Source organism: Anas acuta, chromosome Z (assembly GCF_963932015.1).
Source record: "Anas acuta chromosome Z, bAnaAcu1.1, whole genome shotgun sequence".
NCBI classification, from domain to species: domain Eukaryota; kingdom Metazoa; phylum Chordata; class Aves; order Anseriformes; family Anatidae; genus Anas; species Anas acuta.
Genome location: NC_089017.1, coordinates 35335729 through 35354744, shown reverse-complemented (window position 1 = coordinate 35354744; position 19016 = coordinate 35335729). Strand labels below are relative to the sequence as shown.

Here is a 19016-nt window from a genome sequence, read left to right as displayed (position 1 = left end):
TGTGAAATACTGTATTTATTATTTAATATAAATCTGACTTTATTTGCCACTTGCTTAGCACACAATATCCAAGGCATATATTTGGTATGCAACAGTGCCCTTATAACCTCAAAACTTCCTTCTTCAGTTGGAAATCTGTTAATAACTTTTATTTAGAATAATAAGCTTTAATTCATATTTCTAGTGCAGACATATATTAATTATCCCCATTGTAAGTTTTTGTAAACTGTTATATTTTCTTTGAATAATGATAAAGGTGCTGCGACATTTCCTTGAGTAGGATATAAAAAAGTTTACACTAAAAGTGATATTGTAATGTAAATTCATCGTGACCTGGTCTATTCATTTACAGAAAGAAAATAATATTTGGTAACTATGCAGCCCCTCCTGTGATCATCTAAATTAGGCTTTTCTGGTGAACAGATGCCTTCTTAGAATTTGAGTTGTAAGACTAGTGATGATTTAGTTAACATTTCCTTCAAAAGAAACTTGAACTTCAACACAGCCTCAAGTTGTAAGAAAAAGAAGACAGAAACTAAATATTGATTTTCAGAATCAAAGCCAAAAGATTTGCTCTGAATAGTACCAAAAGAATTATTTCAGAATTCAGCTTCAGTGCCAAATGTAATGGTAAAACAAATTCATTTAAAACTGTATTTTGAAAAAAAATAATAAAATATATGTTTAAGTAAAATGAAATCTATTAAGTAAAAAAAAAAAAATATCCAAGAAGCTGAAACTTGGCAAATTTTTTGATCACTGGAGTTTTTTCTTTAAACTTAATAGCAGCTACTTTTGTGAGTTATCTGTAGACTGGTGTGACCACAAATAATTTCATCAATCCACCCCTGCACTACCCACCCTTTTTTTTTTTTCAACTTTGTCGTTACTATGCATATAATTCTACTTGTAAAGGAAACTAGAAGGTAGATGTTCAGCGTTCTTCATATCTTGGTGCTTCTAAATTCATTATGATTTTGGCTGATTCTCTCTTACTTCTTCCAGTTTAGAAAGGATCCACTGTGTGAAAGGAAAAGCAAATAATGAAAATGTATCCTTAAGTAAAAATCACGTAGAGCAGCTGCAAATATGATTGGGATGGCCACACAATTCACTACCTGCTCCCTCCCCAAGTTTTAACACAGTACTTAAAATTCTACTGTACATTAAAAATGCCTGATTTTCTCACAGGAAAATGAAGTACCATTGAAGTACCAATATCTGACATGACGACACTGAATACCACAACTAGTTAAGCTGCCTAGGTTGATAGTTCAGTTTCCTGGACTACATTTCAATGAATAATACTTTATAAAATTAAATGAAATCATTATTTCATGCACATTATTATTAACCCTCTGCATTAGTCTACAACTCTAGATGCATCTAGTCCCAGATGACACTATAAAACTAAGGATAACAGAAGACAGTAGACAAGAATTTCTTGTAGCAATGTGATAATACAGTTATTTATAGGAAAAAAAAAAAAAAAAAAAAAGCTTTTCTCAACTATATTCAGTTTCTTTTCATGAATTTTGAATTCTCGTATTTTCTGAACACAGAAGAGAAATGTGGCACTTCTCACAGATGCAGAACTCTAGGACACTAGACTAAGACTCTGGGAACTCTGGAAACTCTAGAACTCTAGGACTCCAGACTAGGGCGCTACAGTGTCCTCTAGACTGAAAAGGGGAGTGAAGTGACCTCATACTCCTTACTGTGAAGGGTCCAGTTTCATTTTTACTGTTCCTAAAATGCTTGCCTTGGTGTCTTCACTCTATACACAAGCACAAACGCAACATTTGTAGAAGTAAGCTGTAGGCTAGACAACCCAGAAGGAACTCTCAAAGACACCATACTTTCAGTAGGACAGTCCCTAAGAACCTGACAGCATTTTTGATGAAACTTTAAAGTATTCCTTCACTAAGATGTAAGTACAATCTGTACCAAGTCTATCTGACAAGGACCTTTTACCCCCTCACATCTGCATTCCTGTTGGTTTTGTGTGTGAGGTGCTTGGACCTTTCTGAAAAATAAGCAAACCAACATTTAATGAAAAGTATACATTTTTTTCTTGCTTTCTTTTCCTTGCTTAAGCACTTATAGTATGAATAACATAATTCACGGTCCATGGTGCTGCTTAAAAAAATAAAATAAAAAATGGAGCTCAGCACCTCCATAGAGTACAAGAGAAGTAAAAGTCAGCAATGGGCTCTCAAACACCTTGATAGTATTTGTGATTCTTTTTGAGCTAAGAGCCAAAAGGTATCACTCAGCTGCAGTTGTAAACTATCCTTGCCAAAAAAAAAAAAAGCATCTTAAACTGTTGAGTAGATGCAGGAGGTGTGCATATATACAAGATTAATTTATTCTTTGTGAAAATAATGATTCATGCCGATTAAAAATATGACAGAATTTAGCAACTTTGCTAACTCATAGTGCTGGTAGCAGACCTGAACCAGGTTGCAGTGAAAACTAATGTCAAAATGAAGAGATCATATAGAACATATCTAATTATTATAACATCAAATAATCTATTTGATTCTCTATTAATACTTTCCTCATTCTTAAGCTCTGGGGGTAGTTTACAAATATTGTTCTATTAAATTTTACTATTTTAATTCATATTCTCGATTGCTTACTTTCATTAGTAGAACTATCAAATCAGCTGTCTGGCAATTATAAGTCCAAAGATAAAAGTAAGTATAAGTTTGGTGTTTACATTGAGAATTTCTGAAATTCAGTATCAATAGATCATTGCTCTTTCCATCTGTTTAAGGGCTGAATCAACAACCATTATGCTTGTAGATGTAGTCAGATTTATAAACTAAGATTTATCAGAGACACTAGGGAGATGATATGCATTATCTGGATGAGAACTTTAACAACCATAAGAAAGTGGAAGGAGCCGGTATTTCACACTGTAAACACAAGCTCTAAAGAGCTGCAGGGTCTGAAACACAATCTCAGTTGATGTTTCAGTTAGGAGAGATCATGTCCAATGGGACAGAGTACTAAGTATGAGTATGAAATATTTTATTTTCAACACTCAAGGTTAAGATTTTTTTTTTCACTTTTTAAGCCAAATGCAACACTGGATAATTGTAACAATATTTTGATTTTACCTTAGCATCCTCTGGAGTTTTAAAATTAATAATTTTTCCAAATTCTTTGGCATGGAACACAGACTTTACTCGTTCCTAAAAAAAAAAAAATGTAATTAGGTAATTGTAGAGTTAATTTCTTCAAACTTCATGTGTAAGAATTTACTTACCATTATGGCAGCTATGGTTCAGAGAACACCAAACATCATGTACCCATCAAACTAATCTGAGTATGTTCACATCACACACACCCTGAGAAACATCATTTTCTGCCTGAAAACACAGTGGACTTAACACTCCAACAGTAACAAACTTCCTTCTATACCATGGAGTTGCTGGAGACTGGCCTGTAAAAATAACTAGGAATGGAATGCAAATAATGGAGTACGGCATAACAAAATTCAGTACCCTATGAAGGAGGATCTTTTTATCCTCCTTCAAGTTATTACCCAGGTTGGCATTCTACTGCTACTGATTTTGCAAGCAGTGGTCCTAGATACTGAAAATAACAATCTAGGCTTCAGAAATAAAACATGGACAGTGATATGCAAAATACACTTTTCAACCACAGATTTCAATGAAGAACATACTGCAGATATTTGAATGACCCTGAAATATTGGATAAAGATGTGTTACTCGGCGTTGTTTGAAATGGTAGAAACTAAGAATTGCGGTAGGATTTCACCCTGCAAATGTTAATTTGCAGTCAGAAATCCAGTTTGGAGTATTCCAAAACAAAGTGGCTCTGCATTTCATGCTCTGCAATAGAAACAAATAATCTGAGTGAAATACTGAATCACTTGTTCTTTGCAGGTAAAACATCCGGACTATCCTGACACCCAAGATTCAACGATTACACATGCGAAACTTAATAAAACAGAAACAAACCAAATCCCTGACAGCTAAATTTGTTGATTCAAATTATTTTCAGTTACCATCTCAACAGGAATTCAAGATATATCTATATATCTATATATCTATCTATATCTATATATATATATATCTATATCTATCTATCTATCTATATATATATCTTGAATATATATATATATATATATATATATATATATTAAGGAATATTGCCTCTGTTTCAGTCATCAGTGCTCATCTCTTCTCCTTATTCTCCTTTCACCATTTACCAGGGAAGGTTTTGTTTTGCTTGTTTTAATTAAATTCACAACTGAGAGCAACATTCTTCAACTTGAATTGGAAAGGATAAGCACTTGTCATCGTGGTTTTTAAGAAGACATTAACACCTTATTGTATTGTTGATTAACTTAATTAACAAATAATTAACAAATGGAGGAAAAAATCCTGTAAGCATAGCACATGAAGATGGATTGGTTTGATATATTTGAATCTTTGGGAAGGTAATAGGGAAGAATTCCACGTATTGGCATGAGTGTTAGAGTGTGCAATAATATTCTCCAACCTTCTGAGAAAGTTGTGCTCTATCACTGTAGTGGGTTTACGTGGCAAGGTCTTGGTAGTGGAGGGGTTGTGGGGGGCTACAGGGGTGGCCTTTGTGAGAGCAATCCAGAAGCTGACCCTTGTTACGTAAGGACCAGTTTCAGATGGCTCCAAAGGGACTCACTGCTGCCCAGAGCTGAGCCAATAAGCAACGTTGTTTGTGCCTCTGGGAGATCAGATTTAAGAAAGGGAAAAAAAAATGCTGGGCAACAGCAGCTGGGAGAGTGAGGAGTGAGAACCAGCCCTGCAGACCCCCAGGGGAGTGCAGCAGGAGGGCAGGAGGTGCTGCAGGCAGGCAGCAGCAGTTCCCCTGCGGGCTGTGCAGGGAGAGGCCCCTGGTGGAGCAGGCTGTCCCCCTGCAGCCCATGGAGCAGATCTCCACGCTGCAGCCCCCCCACGGGTGGAGGAGCCCCCGGTGGAGCAGGTGGATGTGGCCTGGAGGAGGCTGCGGTCCATGGAGAGCCCCTGCAGGAACAGGCCCCAGGCCAGACCTGCAGCCAATGGAGAAGGGAACACACAAGAGCAGGGGATCTGGTGGGAGATTCTGCCCATGGGGGACCTGTGCTGGAGCAGTTTGCTCCTGAAGGATGGAGGAGGCACCCCATGGTACTAACCCCTATTTTGAGCAGTTCTTGAGGAGCTGCAGCCTGTGGGAAGCCCAAGCAGAATCAGCTTGGGAAGGACGGCATCAGCTGGGAGGGACCCCACGTGGAGAGACTGCCTCACATGGCAGAGAGTGACCATGAAGGAGTGGCAGCAGCGAAGTGCTACAGACTGACCAGAATCCCCATCCCCCTTTCCCCTGCACTGTTTGGGGTGAGGAAGTGAAAGAGGGCGGATGGGGGGGAAGGTGTTTTTAGTTTGTTTTCTTTGTTTCTCACTTCTCTAGCTTGTTAGTAATATGCAACAAATCTTACTAATCTCCCTATGCTGAGTCTGTTTTGCCCATGATGAGAATTATTGAGCGATCTCCCCATCCTTATCTCAACCCTTCAGACCTTTTCATTGTATTTTCTCCCCCCTTCCCTTTGAGGAGGGGAAGTAAGAGAGCAGTTGTGGTGGAGCTCAGCTGCCCACCTGAGTAAAACCACTGCGATCACCATTTTCCAAAGTATGAAATTTGGAAATTTCAGACAAACCGGTGCATACCAACATAAAATCCCTAGGACTCAAGGAATAATCAAACAGCCAGTTTAGCATTCTGCTTAAAACAGTCAGAAGCTAGTAACATGAGGAGTTCCCAATGCCAAATTCAACTCCCTTCTATCTATAAGTACATCTCAACTAGAAGACAGATCAGGAGTTTGAAGTTCATTATAAAAGATCACAAAAAGAGAACAAAACACGATCAGGTTAATATACCTTTGCTTCAATGCGTAATCTTCTGCCATCAACAATGAATGGATCTTTAGTAAACTCATCATAAGTGTATTGCCATTCACATGTCAACTGTCCAAATGTCCCTTTTGTCACAAATAAGACACCACTAGACAAAAGAAAAAATTTATAATTTAAAAATTGATGTAAAAATACATAAGTTATCAATTTACACTAGATCTAGTGAAGCCATACATTGTTTCAATACAGTTCCCGTCTAATTATATATAACAACTGTACAGCATGCTTTCTGAAAGTCTGAATTTCGAATGTCCTCTTACTTAAAATATTGTTTCATAGCAAGAGCATAACAGTATTTGTAGCTGTGTTTCTAAAAAATGTTGTAAAGACTTTTTACTTATGAAGGATGACTGATACTCATTAGACGTTATTGATTCTCCACTCCTTTATCATCCATTTTCCTTTAAAGTGCTAACTGAAGTGAATCCCAGTTTTATTGACTTCAACCTAACCAAATTTAAAAATACATCTTAGTTACAGAAACCCAACATTCTTTTTTCTCCTTAAATAGCGAAAATAACCTATTAACCTACTTCTGTGATGAAAAATGCTGCTATTAAATAAGATAATTATAAGCACACTAGACATGCCTTCATCATTATTGTATCTGCGTATGTAAGGATAGACACATCAAAGCCTAGTTACTGATCAAGAATTAAGGTATACACATTTTTGATGATAGAGTCTTAAGCACTTATTCATAGCCAAAAGTTTACCTCTTTGTCACCATTAACAGATCTGTATTGTTGACCATAGCATGTGCAATATATCTGAGTTTTGCAAATCTTCCATTTTCAATTTTCTAAAAGAGATAAAAGTTTTACAGTTTTGAATATGCTAGTACAAACTTAACATATTAATTTTTGTTTAAAATGTATTTATTGCCCAAAAGTATAAATTATAAAGAAGTATATACAACATACTTTTAAAGAAATTACTTTCATAAGTCAAAATGTGACTAACAGATCCGTGACAGCTAATATTATAATTACATGTATATAGAATTATTTAGTCCCTGGAAATGCAGCTGTGCAAACAGAAATCAATCCTAACAAAAACTGGCAAGGAACGATTTAATTTCCCCCAAGATTTCAGGACTCAGTTTTCTACATACTACTGCTACGTTCCAAACTTCTGCTAATACAGTTCAAAGACAACACAAGAAACCAGTATGGCCAAAATACACCTAAGGAGGATTTGTTTCCCAATTTTTACATAGAATCATCTCCAAAACATTGGAGTCATTAGCCCTAGGTTAACTCTATACTTAACAGTCTACAAATACCCATTTACCACATATACAGTTAGACTTAATGACACATTTAAGGTAATGCTTAACATTTTTCTGTATTCTTTCATTTTCCCCTGAACTTGATCTTTTTTTTTTTTTAATTTCTGTGAATATTGTAGCTGAATATTTTTACGAGTCATTAAATTTAAAATATCAATGACATCAGATTAAGGTTTTTTTTTTTTTTTTTTTTTTTTTTTTAAAATAGAGGGTCTATAATTTTAACATGACTAGGCGACCATGGGATTTCTGACTTTCCGAGCAACAAGTGATCAGATTAGTGACCAAATCAAGACTGGTGCATCTCAGTTAGGAGTAACAACAGTTCCAACTGCCTGCCTGCTTCCTAGCTGTTAGAAATTGGAAGTAAATATAGATTAGTATAAAGCAGTATGACTCAATAAATAGTTAACTATAAACATATTGTTTCAGATATGTATGGGAATATTTTAAAACATGTATGTTAGATCTCACTACAGTCAAAATGACAAAACCATTTAATGAGTATTCATTAACACTGGAAAATGATAAGGACGTTTAACGAGGTCTACACCAAGACTGGAAATCTGACAGCGGAGATAACTTCACACAAACAATTTTCTACAACTGATGCCTTCCCTCAAAAATGCTGATTTTTTCATGATTGGAACGCAAGAACCTTTCTCTAAGAAGTTCCTGAAAGAAAGCATTCTAGAAAGCACATGAACAGCGTATCAGAAAATTCTGATTACTTTCCTATCCCCAAATTTGTTGGGCTGCAAAACCACAACTACTGATCATGTGCCTACCTATGTAAGTCATTGTTTGAGTTTATTAGTGCAAAATCTAGTGTCAAGAGCAGTGTGAATACAGCAAAAAGAAAGGCATAAGAAATGAGTGATTAAGGGCTTGGAAAACTCTTTTCTTTCTTTGTTTATTGCTCTTCTAGAAAGACTCTTTAAAACTTCTTATTCAGGCTTTGTCTAGGGGTTGTCATCAGACAATTTGAGTTTCTTCCTGCCTCTCCTATGAAGTACCAGCTTTGATCACAAAGTAACTAAAAAAACCTCTCACAAGGCAGTCTTCATAATGTTCGTGCATTAAGGTGCGCAGACGGAGGTAGGATAGCTAAATAGAGATAATCAATATACGGTTGCATTTAATCTGCAGGACTCTGTAATGATTTTGGAACAAGTTCTCCAATTTAGTCAGCAATTTCTCTTACTGACCAAACACATTCTAAAATTCTAAAACATTCTAAATATTCCAAAGTATAACCAGTATCTCTCCTCCATTAACAGCAATTACTGGGGAGAAAAAGCAAATAGACTAAAGATCCTCCTCATCCAAATTAGACTAAACTTATTTCTTCTGCATCAAAGCAAGATAACTTTCTTAATTTTTGTGCAGTGTTAGGGTAAAGGGAAGAGTGGGACTTATGAGAGCTGATTACCTCTCTTTTTGTCTTTCCATTAGCTTGTTAGGTAATTTTTGACGAATCGCATCACCCCACTATAACTTGTTCAGTTTACTGATAACGTACAAGAATTATGTAACTGGAATCACAGAATATCCCGAGTTGGAAGGGACCCACAGGGATCATTGAGTCCAACTCCTGGTTTCACACAGGACCACCCAAAAATCAGACTGCATGTCTGAGAGCATTTTCCAAAGGCTTCTTGAACTCCAGCAGGCTCATTGCCATGACCACTGCCCTGGGGAGCCTGTTCCAGTGCCCGACCACCCTTCTTGGTGAAGAACCTTTCCCTAACATCCAGCCTGAAGCTCCTCTGATGCAGCTTCATGCCATCCCCTCACGTCCTATCACTCACTGGTCACCACAGAGAATAGATGAGCATCTCCCATTCTGCTCCCCCTTGTGAAGAAGTGAGAAAATTATTATGGAAGTGTAGAGTTTAACTGTCACAAAGGTTACAATTCTATACATCAGCTATTCAAACATCCCCAAAATTCCATTGAAACTTTTTATTTTTATTTTTACTTTTTATTTTTTTCTACTAAAACTCACACAAAAAAAAGACTCAGTCAGCACAGAAATATTGTTAGGATGTAGCGTGCAAAGCTTTCCTTCCTGAAAGTTGAACTGAGACGGAACTTCTACTCATTGCTAGCTGTAACTCAAAGATCATAAACTCTGTCATCTGTGTTCTATAGTTTTGTAGTCAGTAGATATTAATTAGGAAATTAACACAGGACATGTGTTTCAGAGTCCATTTGCAAAGGTAATACACGTCTATGTCAAATGTCACGCAGTAACTACATATAAAGACTAAGCTTATTTCACTTTTAGATTTTTCTACCCCCACTGCACTTGTTTTTTCCAACACTCTATTCCTTGCACCTGTCCATTATGAAATACACCACAGAGGGATAAACCAATCTACTGCTGTACCAATAATTGCTACCGAAATAGCTTATAGAAGTCAAACATAAAAAGATATATAAAATGTATCCCTTAATATAGATACATAAATATATTTTACATTGTTTAGTTATTAATCATTTTGAGAAAGATAGCAACTTAGACCACTTCGATGATGAAAACTATGAAGTTAACACCATTGTTTGTTTGATACCAGTTTCACTACTGTAAGAAAACAAGCGCGCATGTTTAAAACAAGTGCCATACTTCAATTTAAAAATGCTTAATAACTTTATTACATTAGTATATATTCTGATTCATTGATTGAACATAGAAATTGAATGAATCTGTTGAAAAAGTCTCCAGTAAAGTGCAAAGCAATCAAAGCACGAATCCTGTTCTTAGAAAATTATTCTTACCTGTAGTAAAAATACTTAGATATCACTGCGATAATTTAATCATAGATGTGATCATCTATGCACAGATGAATATGCAAATATGCTCAGTGTCCAAAAGTGGCATCTCTGTATTTGGAAAGACTCCAAATCACAGCACATGTCCCTAATTCATTGGAAAGCAAGGACAGAGGCCTTTAACAAAGTTAGAAACGAAAAACAACGTGCTGGTAGCAGAGAAAAAAAATTAAAATCTATGATAATTCTTGTTATAGTTCTCCTAAAAAATACCTGAAAAACGAAAGTTGAAATGTTTGAACTCCTCTGAACTGAATCAATTTTGTAAAAAATAGCATAAACACCATTACTACTTGAAAAGTAGTAACAAATCTGTTACCCTTACCTCTTGTTGCTCAGATCAACTTGAAAATTTTAAAGGCTTTTGGATTGCCAGTCTATTTCTTCATTGTACTGGGTCTGGCAACCAATTCCAGAAGAGCTAATAGGAACCAGGGAGACGGAAGGCAGTTACCATAATATCCTTCTCCCTCATACCTCCTTCTCCTTCTTTCACACAGATATTATTATTATTATTATTATTATTATTATTATTATTATTAATTATTATTATTATTATTTAGTATTATTTATATTGTATGGGATACTTCCGGTTAGCTTGTGTCAGGTACACCAGCTGTGTCCCCTACCAACTTCTTGTGCACCCCAGCCAACCTGATGTTGGGACACCATAATAAATAGAAAAGGCTTTCATCCTGCATAAGTACTGCTCAACAAGAGCTAAAACATCACTGTTATCAACACTGTTTTGGTCACAAATCCAAAAGACAGCACAAAGACAGCTGCTATGAAAAAAAATTATCCCAGCCAAAATCAGTCAGGAACTGAACGATATCCAAAAGTTTGAGTTGTGAAAGCAATCTGTTGCTGCTGCAAGGAACTACAATACTGAACGCATCTCTCAGCTCAAATCATCAGACAACTGCTTTAGAAGTTGTAGAATTACTATTTAAAAAGTTGTAGAATTACTATTTTCAGTAGATTAACCTGGTATTACTACATATCCAATCTTCCCCACAGAAATATGTTAATAATTCTAAAGAGAATTTAGGTAATTTGTTAGATTTAGCTTAAACGTGTAAAAAAGGAGAAAACTTGTTAAAAAGAGACAAAATAGCATATATAAAACATTCATTTTTATGCTATGCAAAATTATCTTCTTATCCTTTATTAATGAGAACTAATATTAATCCTTTAATATTAATCTTCTCATTCCAATTATCCTAATGTGCAATGTTACTCTATAAAAAACAAAATTAAGGCTTCTGTCTATTAGTGGCCAAATTCAAGGTTCCATTCAGCCATGCTGAACACCAAATCTGAGCTCTGCACATTTCTGTTCAAAACAACAGACATTTTTGGTCAACGTTAAAATTTTGACCACAGTATGTAGGACAATGAAAATTAGGACACTATCTTTCTTTCAGAACTTTGTTTTTCCTTCACAACACAATTGCAGTTTGCCTGTGTAAACTGGCAGAATATCTCAGCCAATTATTGGTCTGAATACCAGAAGAATTCTTTTGATGCCCTGAAAGGAGAAATCATACCAATCTACACTTTCATTTTGATGACCACATCTAGATGTTCTTAGTATTTCCTGCCAATACAACAAAGGTTCTTCAATAACTAGCATCTGAAGTGCTTACTGGATCTGCAGGAAGCCAGGGGAAAAGATTGCCATTTTCTACATTCTCTAACACATAACAAGTTGGTGTATACTTTGCCTAGGACACTTCCAGCCATTACTTGCTTTTCTGTCATACATACGTATGAAGCACATATATATGTTTCAGTTGCAAGCTAAAATGAAACTAAGTCAAACAAGCTTACACATTCATCTTAAATAACTGGTGTTAGCTGCAGTCCCTAAGAGCCTGTAAATATCTTTCAAGTCTTCTATTTGGGGATGGGCAATGACAATGAAATACTACTCAAGTGTTGCACATGCCAGTGGTAAGGTTGCCATTCTTTCCTCTAACCGAGACACAAGCTTTCTAAGTGAGGAAGGATAATGACAACTCTGACTCGACTAGGGGAGAAGAAAACTAGGTACTATGCACAAATAGAACCTGGTAAAGCTCAGAATGATATAGGAAGAAGAAAAGTTATTTTGAATTTTTGAAAGAACTTAAAACTATAAATTTAAGAAATAAAATCTCAATTTTAGAGGATATGGATGTTTAAATTTTGATGTGAACTTAAGCCTAAGAGACATGAAGGAAGGAGAGAAAGGAGTATCACACCTTCTTCTACTCCTCAGATGTTCTTTTTGGCAGATTGAAGTTTGAACACCAAGAAGCAAGCATATGATCAACCCACTCCAACATTCTGTTATTTGATCTGAAGCTCAACTCATGACCAAAAAAGGTACATTGAACTGAAAGCCAAACATTCCCTTCTCCTCCTCCCGCTACCCCCCCCCTCCCCCCAATGTTATAATAAGATATACAAATTGCTATAAAGGACTAACTTCTCTATAAGCTTAAATCCACAGCAGCATGGTTGGGGGAGCAGCTCTTATACAGTACTTGAGAAAAGGAGAAAAGCCCTCATAAATTCTCACACTATGAAGGCAATTAAAAACAAATTTAAAATGATTTTGGATTTACTTTGTTTTTGTGTAGACACTGATCTATGGCACAAAGAACTACACTAATTTCATGGTGGAACTGTTAATAACTTAAGAATGTAAGCATGAGACTAGCCTTTCTTGCAGCCTTATTTACTAGCAGGACAAAAATCAGTGATTTCTAGCAGAAGTCTATAGATTCTGTAAGAAAAGTATTACTAGTCTTTCAAATGATCCCAGAAACTTTCTGTAATATCTATCCTTATCAACTTCAGTCTATAGAGCTTCAGCTGGTAAAAAAAAAAAAAAAAGACAAAAGATCAAAAATGATGTGCTGGACAAAACTGGACCCAGTAGTGACTCCTGGGGTAGTCCACTACAACCTGTGCTTCCAACTAGACTGTACCACTGACAACTATCCTCTGGACCCAGCCATTCACCCAGGTTTATACCCACCTGCTCATCCAGCCCATACTTCAAGAGCTTCTCTATGAGAATCTCCCTATGAGAAACTCTCTATGACACAGGGTCTGTGTCAAAGACTTTAATGAAGTCTAGGAAGGCAATATTCACTGTTCTCCGCTCATCCATCAGGGTGGTGCTTTCATTAAAGAAACTATCAGTTTGGTGAAGCATGACTTCCCCTTGGTGAATCAATGCTGACTATTCTTGATGATTTCCTTCTCCCTCACGTGCCTAGAAATGGTTTCTATGATAGTTCCATCACCTCCACAGGAACTGAGAGGTGAGGCTGACTGGCATCATTACAGTTTGCCATGTAATTCTTACCCTTTCTGAAAACAGGAGAGATACTTGCTTTCCTCCAGTCTTCAGACTTCTCCCAGTTACCATGATCAACCGCAGATTGAATTGTTGCACTGCCATTCTCAGTCTGCTCACTTCCTCACCGCTTGTAGGTGCATCCCACCAGGGCCCATAGCCTTATGCTTGCTTAAGTATTCCCAGACCTGATCCTCCTCCACCAAAGACATATCTTCCTTGCTCTAATACTTGCCCTGCTCTCTCTCTCTAGGACTTTGGATTCCTGAAGGCCAGTCTTGCTATTAAAGACTGAAGCAAAGAAGGTATTCAGTTCCTCAGTCTTTTCAGTTCTTATGTAAAATCAGGTCTCCTGCTTCATTCAGAAGTGTGTCCATATTTTCCCTAACCTTGCTTTTGCTGCTCATGTTCTTACAGAAGCCCTTCTTGTAGTCTTTGATATCCCTGGCCAGATTCAAGTCCATTTCGGCTTTAGCTTTCCTAATTTCACCCCTGGATGCTTGGAAAATGTGTCTGCATTCCTCCCAGGCTAGCTGTTCATGCTTCCACCTTCTGTACCCTTTCTGCGTTCGAGTTTTGTCAGAAGCAACTTGTTCACCGATGAAGGCCTCCTGGTATTTCGTCTGACTTCCTGTTTGTTGGAATGGACTGCTCTTGTGCTTGATAGAGGTGATGCTTGATTTTAACCACCTTTCTTGGGCCTCTCTTTCCTCCAGGACCTTATCCCACAGGACACTTCCAAGCAGATCCTTAAAGATGGCAGTCTGCTCTCATGATGTCCAGGGTTGTGAGCTTGCTTTTCATCCTCCTTCCTGACCTTGGGATCCTAAGCTCCACCATCCCATCATCACTCCAGCCAAGTCTGCCTTAGACTTCCACATTCCCAACAAGTTCCTCATTGCTGGTAGGTGTGAGGTTCAGCAGAATACCTTATTGTTTCCTCTGTCACTTGGAGAAGGCCTATGATCTACTACGGTGTTCCTCCAACAGGTATTATGGTGTCACCCGTGACAACCAGGGCCTGTCAACATAAGGCTGCTCCTTCAATTTATCAGTGAAAAAGAATATAAAAAAAAATTGTGCAGCCAAAAATTAAACTATTAAAATACATTTAGTTAAAAAAAAATAGACTTCAAGAATTAGTCTTTTTGTTTTTTAAAATAACAACAACAACAGTCTATTACTTTAAATCCCTTAAAAAAAGATCTCTGAAGTTTTCATCTTTGGTGCATTACAACGCATCAGTTATGACCAGTGAGCTATTATACATTTCACAGGTATTTGTTCCATGATAGCAAAATGAAATTCTATTATCAAATTTTTGTTATCCTAAATCCAAATTATTTATTTTCCCAATATACATATTCACAGAAGGATACTTGTGACAGAAACAGATAAAAAACTTGCACAAAATGAATGACATATATTTGTAAACATTTCAAAACTACAACCATACACCATGAAAGAGACAAAATAATTAAAGGTATATGAACATATTTACCGAATAGTGTTTGTTTGTTTGTTTCTTTCTTTCTTTCTTTTTCTCCTGTCTAACATTCTAAAACTTTTCAATTTGCTGAGTAAAGAAAACTCTTCTTTGTTCCAGGGGAATTTTATCCCAGTGGTACTTATCCAGAAGAACCTGAAGTAGCGATACCTAACCCAGAAATACTACCATTCATGCTAAATTTGAGTTCCATATTCTGTAATGATTTGTAAAATTGTAATTTTTAAACAGCTGAAAAGCTAGGTCAACTTGATAGGAAAAGTGTATCATTTCTAAAAATTAAATTCTTGCTTTTTCAAGGATGCTTCTTCAGTCAAAAAACAACTACATTTCTACCTAATGGTGTTTTAGAGTGAGGAAAAACATGTTTTGTTATAAAACTGATATGCACTGTTTTGTAAGACAGGTCACTATAGAAGGCATAATTTTAGAGAGTAAAGAAGTATGCTAAAAAGCAAAAAGAAAACTTCATATAACATATTCAAGGTACTAAAAATGCAGTAAAGTTAGGAAAAAGAGAAAAGTAACCATTCAGAAAATTGAACCTAAGATTTCCTCAACTTTTAGGCATGGCATGCCTCTTTTCACAATTGAAGATCATTTCCTACATTCTTCAAACGTATTTTGAATATCCACTTATATCTAAAATATTCCAAAGCCTTCCCAAAGTGCTTCAGCCATTAACATAATCTTTAATCTACCCCTGTATGACTTCCAATTGTGATGCCAGTATTACAAACTATCTAACAACACAAGGAAAGCAGTGAACTTCAGCATCAGTAGTTTCAGCTAAAGAAGCTCTGAAACTGAGATTTCCCTTCTTTTATTTAGGAGATTACATGTATATATATATTTCTTGGTTCATTGCCCAGAGATCAGCTTTTGAAGCCATACAGCCAGAATAATGAGACTTAGAGGTTTTAATACTTCTTTCTTCGGAATGCTGAGAACTGGAAGACAATAGATACTAAAAGACATGACATCATCTTTGATAAATATGAAATAATTTTAAAGTTCCTGTGCTTTAGAGTAGTTCTAATTAATCCAATTTAGCTGAAGAGTTAATACTAATACTGATACATAAATATCTGTTGCAAGGAACCTTGAAATGTAGTACAAAATGTAAACTTAGCAACAAAACACAAAAAAGAAAATTATGCAAGCCTTCCAGTGAATACAGAATAAATACTTAGCTCTACTTATTTCTCTAAGAATTATGTTGTAGAATTTAGTGGTATTATAGAATTTACAGTACAGAATCATCATGGTTCAATTGTTTTATTTAGTGTTCTTTCATGTCTACCTAAAGCAAAACCTTTTTGCATGTAGCATATATTTTACCACACAGACTTATAAAAGTACTGGCATTTTCTCAAGCTGTCAGTGATTGTACCTAAGTTTCAGATCTAGGGTGGGTTTTGAGTTTTTGTTGTATGAATGAAAAAAAATGTTAATGTAAGAACTAATCATTTATGGTCACAATTGAAAATACCTAAAGCAGCTATTATATTTCATACATCTAAGGATTCCAAATGCTATGTAAGCATTTAAAAATTGTGGTAAAACAAATGTCCCTTTCAAAATACATGTACATTTATTTTATCTTTAAATACTTTCATAAGCCATTTAGTGTTTTGACATAATCTAGTTTCAGGAAACAAGAACAACAATGTTGGAAGAGAACAGATGAATCCATTTTAGATATAATTTAAATGTGTTTATTTATAAGAAGAAAAGCAGACAAAATAGTTTTGAAATATGAAATAAATAGAATATTAAACAGCCAAACAGCATTTTAATACCAATCATGACTGTACAATTCAGTAAAGTACTACTGAACACATTTAAAAGCATTCCATCTAGCAAATTATAACTAAAAACTGGAAAAGGCAATTTGCAAATGCAAAAACATTAAATACACTTCATAGAAACATATCTATAAATAAACTCTAAGTCATGGTATTATTTCTTTATATTACTCAGTACGATTTTCACTTAATATCCAGTTGTGTATATATATGACTTTTTATTGTTGTATGTATTTGTTATATATATTTGCTGCTTTGTCTAGCACTTACACATTTTACTTGTCTCCCTCTCTCCTCCCCCTCCCCCCTGCCTTCTTTTCCCCAATTTTAAAAATATTAGTACCAGACATCCCCAATTTCTCAGCCGGAAATAAAGTGACAACGTTTAATACTGAACAGTCAAAAGAATGTGACAAAGGCCATGTACATCTTACAGTCCATATTATCCTAACTGTCATCATCATCACTACTATTGTGAGTCTTAGTCCATTCCCTGTAGGCCTGTCTTTTCTGAAAGCATGACAAGGGAAGAAGAAAGCAGAAGTATTAGTTTAGAAGGATTTGTTTGGCTGACACTTTTTTTTTTTTTTGTAATTAAAGGAAAATAAAAGAATACAGTAATTCTGCAGTGACATCCTAGTTTAGGGCATAGTACAAGCACACTAAATCTATTTTACTGTCTATTCATTTTGGTTAGCAGACACAATCTCTAAGTCACTAAAAGAAATTTTATTTAAATCTAAACTGTTAATCTTCTGGAAGTACTACAACACAATAAATGCAATGGGGCCAGTCACTAGACTTGTATGCAAAGAAGTATCATAAAAGGGGGGGGGATTACTCTTTTTCCCCATAACAAAACTTGCTATGCAAACTGTTTCACATAGGGGATATGTAACACTGAGCATAATGTGAGACAAAGAAATATCTTTAGAATCAGAAATATTAAGAACCAAAAAACTCGTTACACTTGAGGAATAGGATTAAGACGTCAAATATGCCTTAACAGATGTTAAGACATCAGATACGTCTTACCAGAATAAAAGTGACACAATTTATTATTTTCTGATTTGACTGTCTACAGGGAGAACTGTTTGGAGTTTTCAAAACTTTTCTTAAAGAGTAGTTCTGCCATAGAATCCTCAGTAGTGAAAACTAACATGAAACAGTTTTTCAACTTTAGTTACTTTCAAATGGTGGCTACCATCACAAAATACGACAGTCATTGCTTAATTGGAATGTGTTATCTCATTTATAAATGAGACGTGGTACTGCACTCAACCATACAACAGAGAAAAACTGGAATCACATATGTCATTGCAGAATTTTCTAAAGGTTTCTCAGAAAAAAGAATCCCCAAATGCAAACATGTACAAAATTAAGAAAAAGAAAAAGCAATGCAGTTTAACGATTAAGTTTATGCTTTAGTTAAGGTAATACTTCTATATGAAACTGGATTTCAAGAGCAGAGGTTGAAGCCAACTCATTAACAGAAAGGCAGAAGCATACTATTATCAAAAAATTTTCAAAATTTACTGATACATAATCACTGAATGTTATGAAAAACAAAACTGAGATGACCCAAACAGGACAATCCTCTTCTACCAGAGGAGAAGAAGATACAGTAACGAGATGCAGAAGAAACAGAAACAACCAGACAAGAACTGGACATGTAAAAAGCTGTGTTAATTCGCAAAGCAGTCTAAAAATCCTCTGCACAGGCTACTTAATTCTTATCTAAATCTCCCAAAAGGTTATTTCCATATGACCTTTCTAACATTCGCAAGCTGCAAATCCTTCAATTATTTAAAAATAAATTTATGAACTTGTTTACATCCCCAGGGGCCATTCATGCAGTTTCTAAATGCTTTTTTATTTCTTAGCTTTAAGTATTTCTAAAGTGCACTTTTATATATTACATAGAAAAAATATGAACTTTGTAAGCAGCGTAACAGTGGAAATTATTTCCACTTTGACATCTGAGTCAAATTTGCTTCAGTGGAACCTAAACTAAAGAAAAGCTGTCCACATTGCTTCTTTGCATGTTCCTCATGCAAAGCGAATTCTACTTCAAAATTGTTAACATTGTTTTGGTGGGTATGACATGAATATTTTGTATGTTTGATGTGCTATTTTACACAAAACTGTGATTCAAAATGTGTATTATAAAATTAATGAAAACAGTATTTTGGGTTTACCATCACTACAAAAACAAAAAAATTAAGACATAAACCTTTTTAATTATACATAT

The 19016-nt window shown here is 35.5% G+C and overlaps 1 protein-coding gene across 4 annotated transcripts in view; it reads right to left on the bottom strand.

Annotated features, from left to right (window-relative positions):
- Nucleotides 1–19016, bottom strand: part of VPS13A (vacuolar protein sorting 13 homolog A) — a 125156-nt gene continuing 106140 nt past the window's right edge. For 2 of the 4 annotated variants that reach the window (XM_068665862.1, XM_068665861.1), the window contains 4 exons: nucleotides 6689–6774; nucleotides 5937–6060; nucleotides 3126–3200; nucleotides 1–1020 (listed from right to left, as the gene is read on the bottom strand). In XM_068665862.1, the coding sequence (XP_068521963.1) occupies nucleotides 970–1020; nucleotides 3126–3200; nucleotides 5937–6060; nucleotides 6689–6774 (336 nt within the window). In that variant the 3' untranslated portion in view covers nucleotides 1–969. Of the gene's footprint in view, nucleotides 1021–3125; nucleotides 3201–5936; nucleotides 6061–6688; nucleotides 6775–16660; nucleotides 17276–19016 lie in introns of those variants that run through there. The other 2 variants (XM_068665864.1, XM_068665863.1) reach the window with 1 other exon arrangement.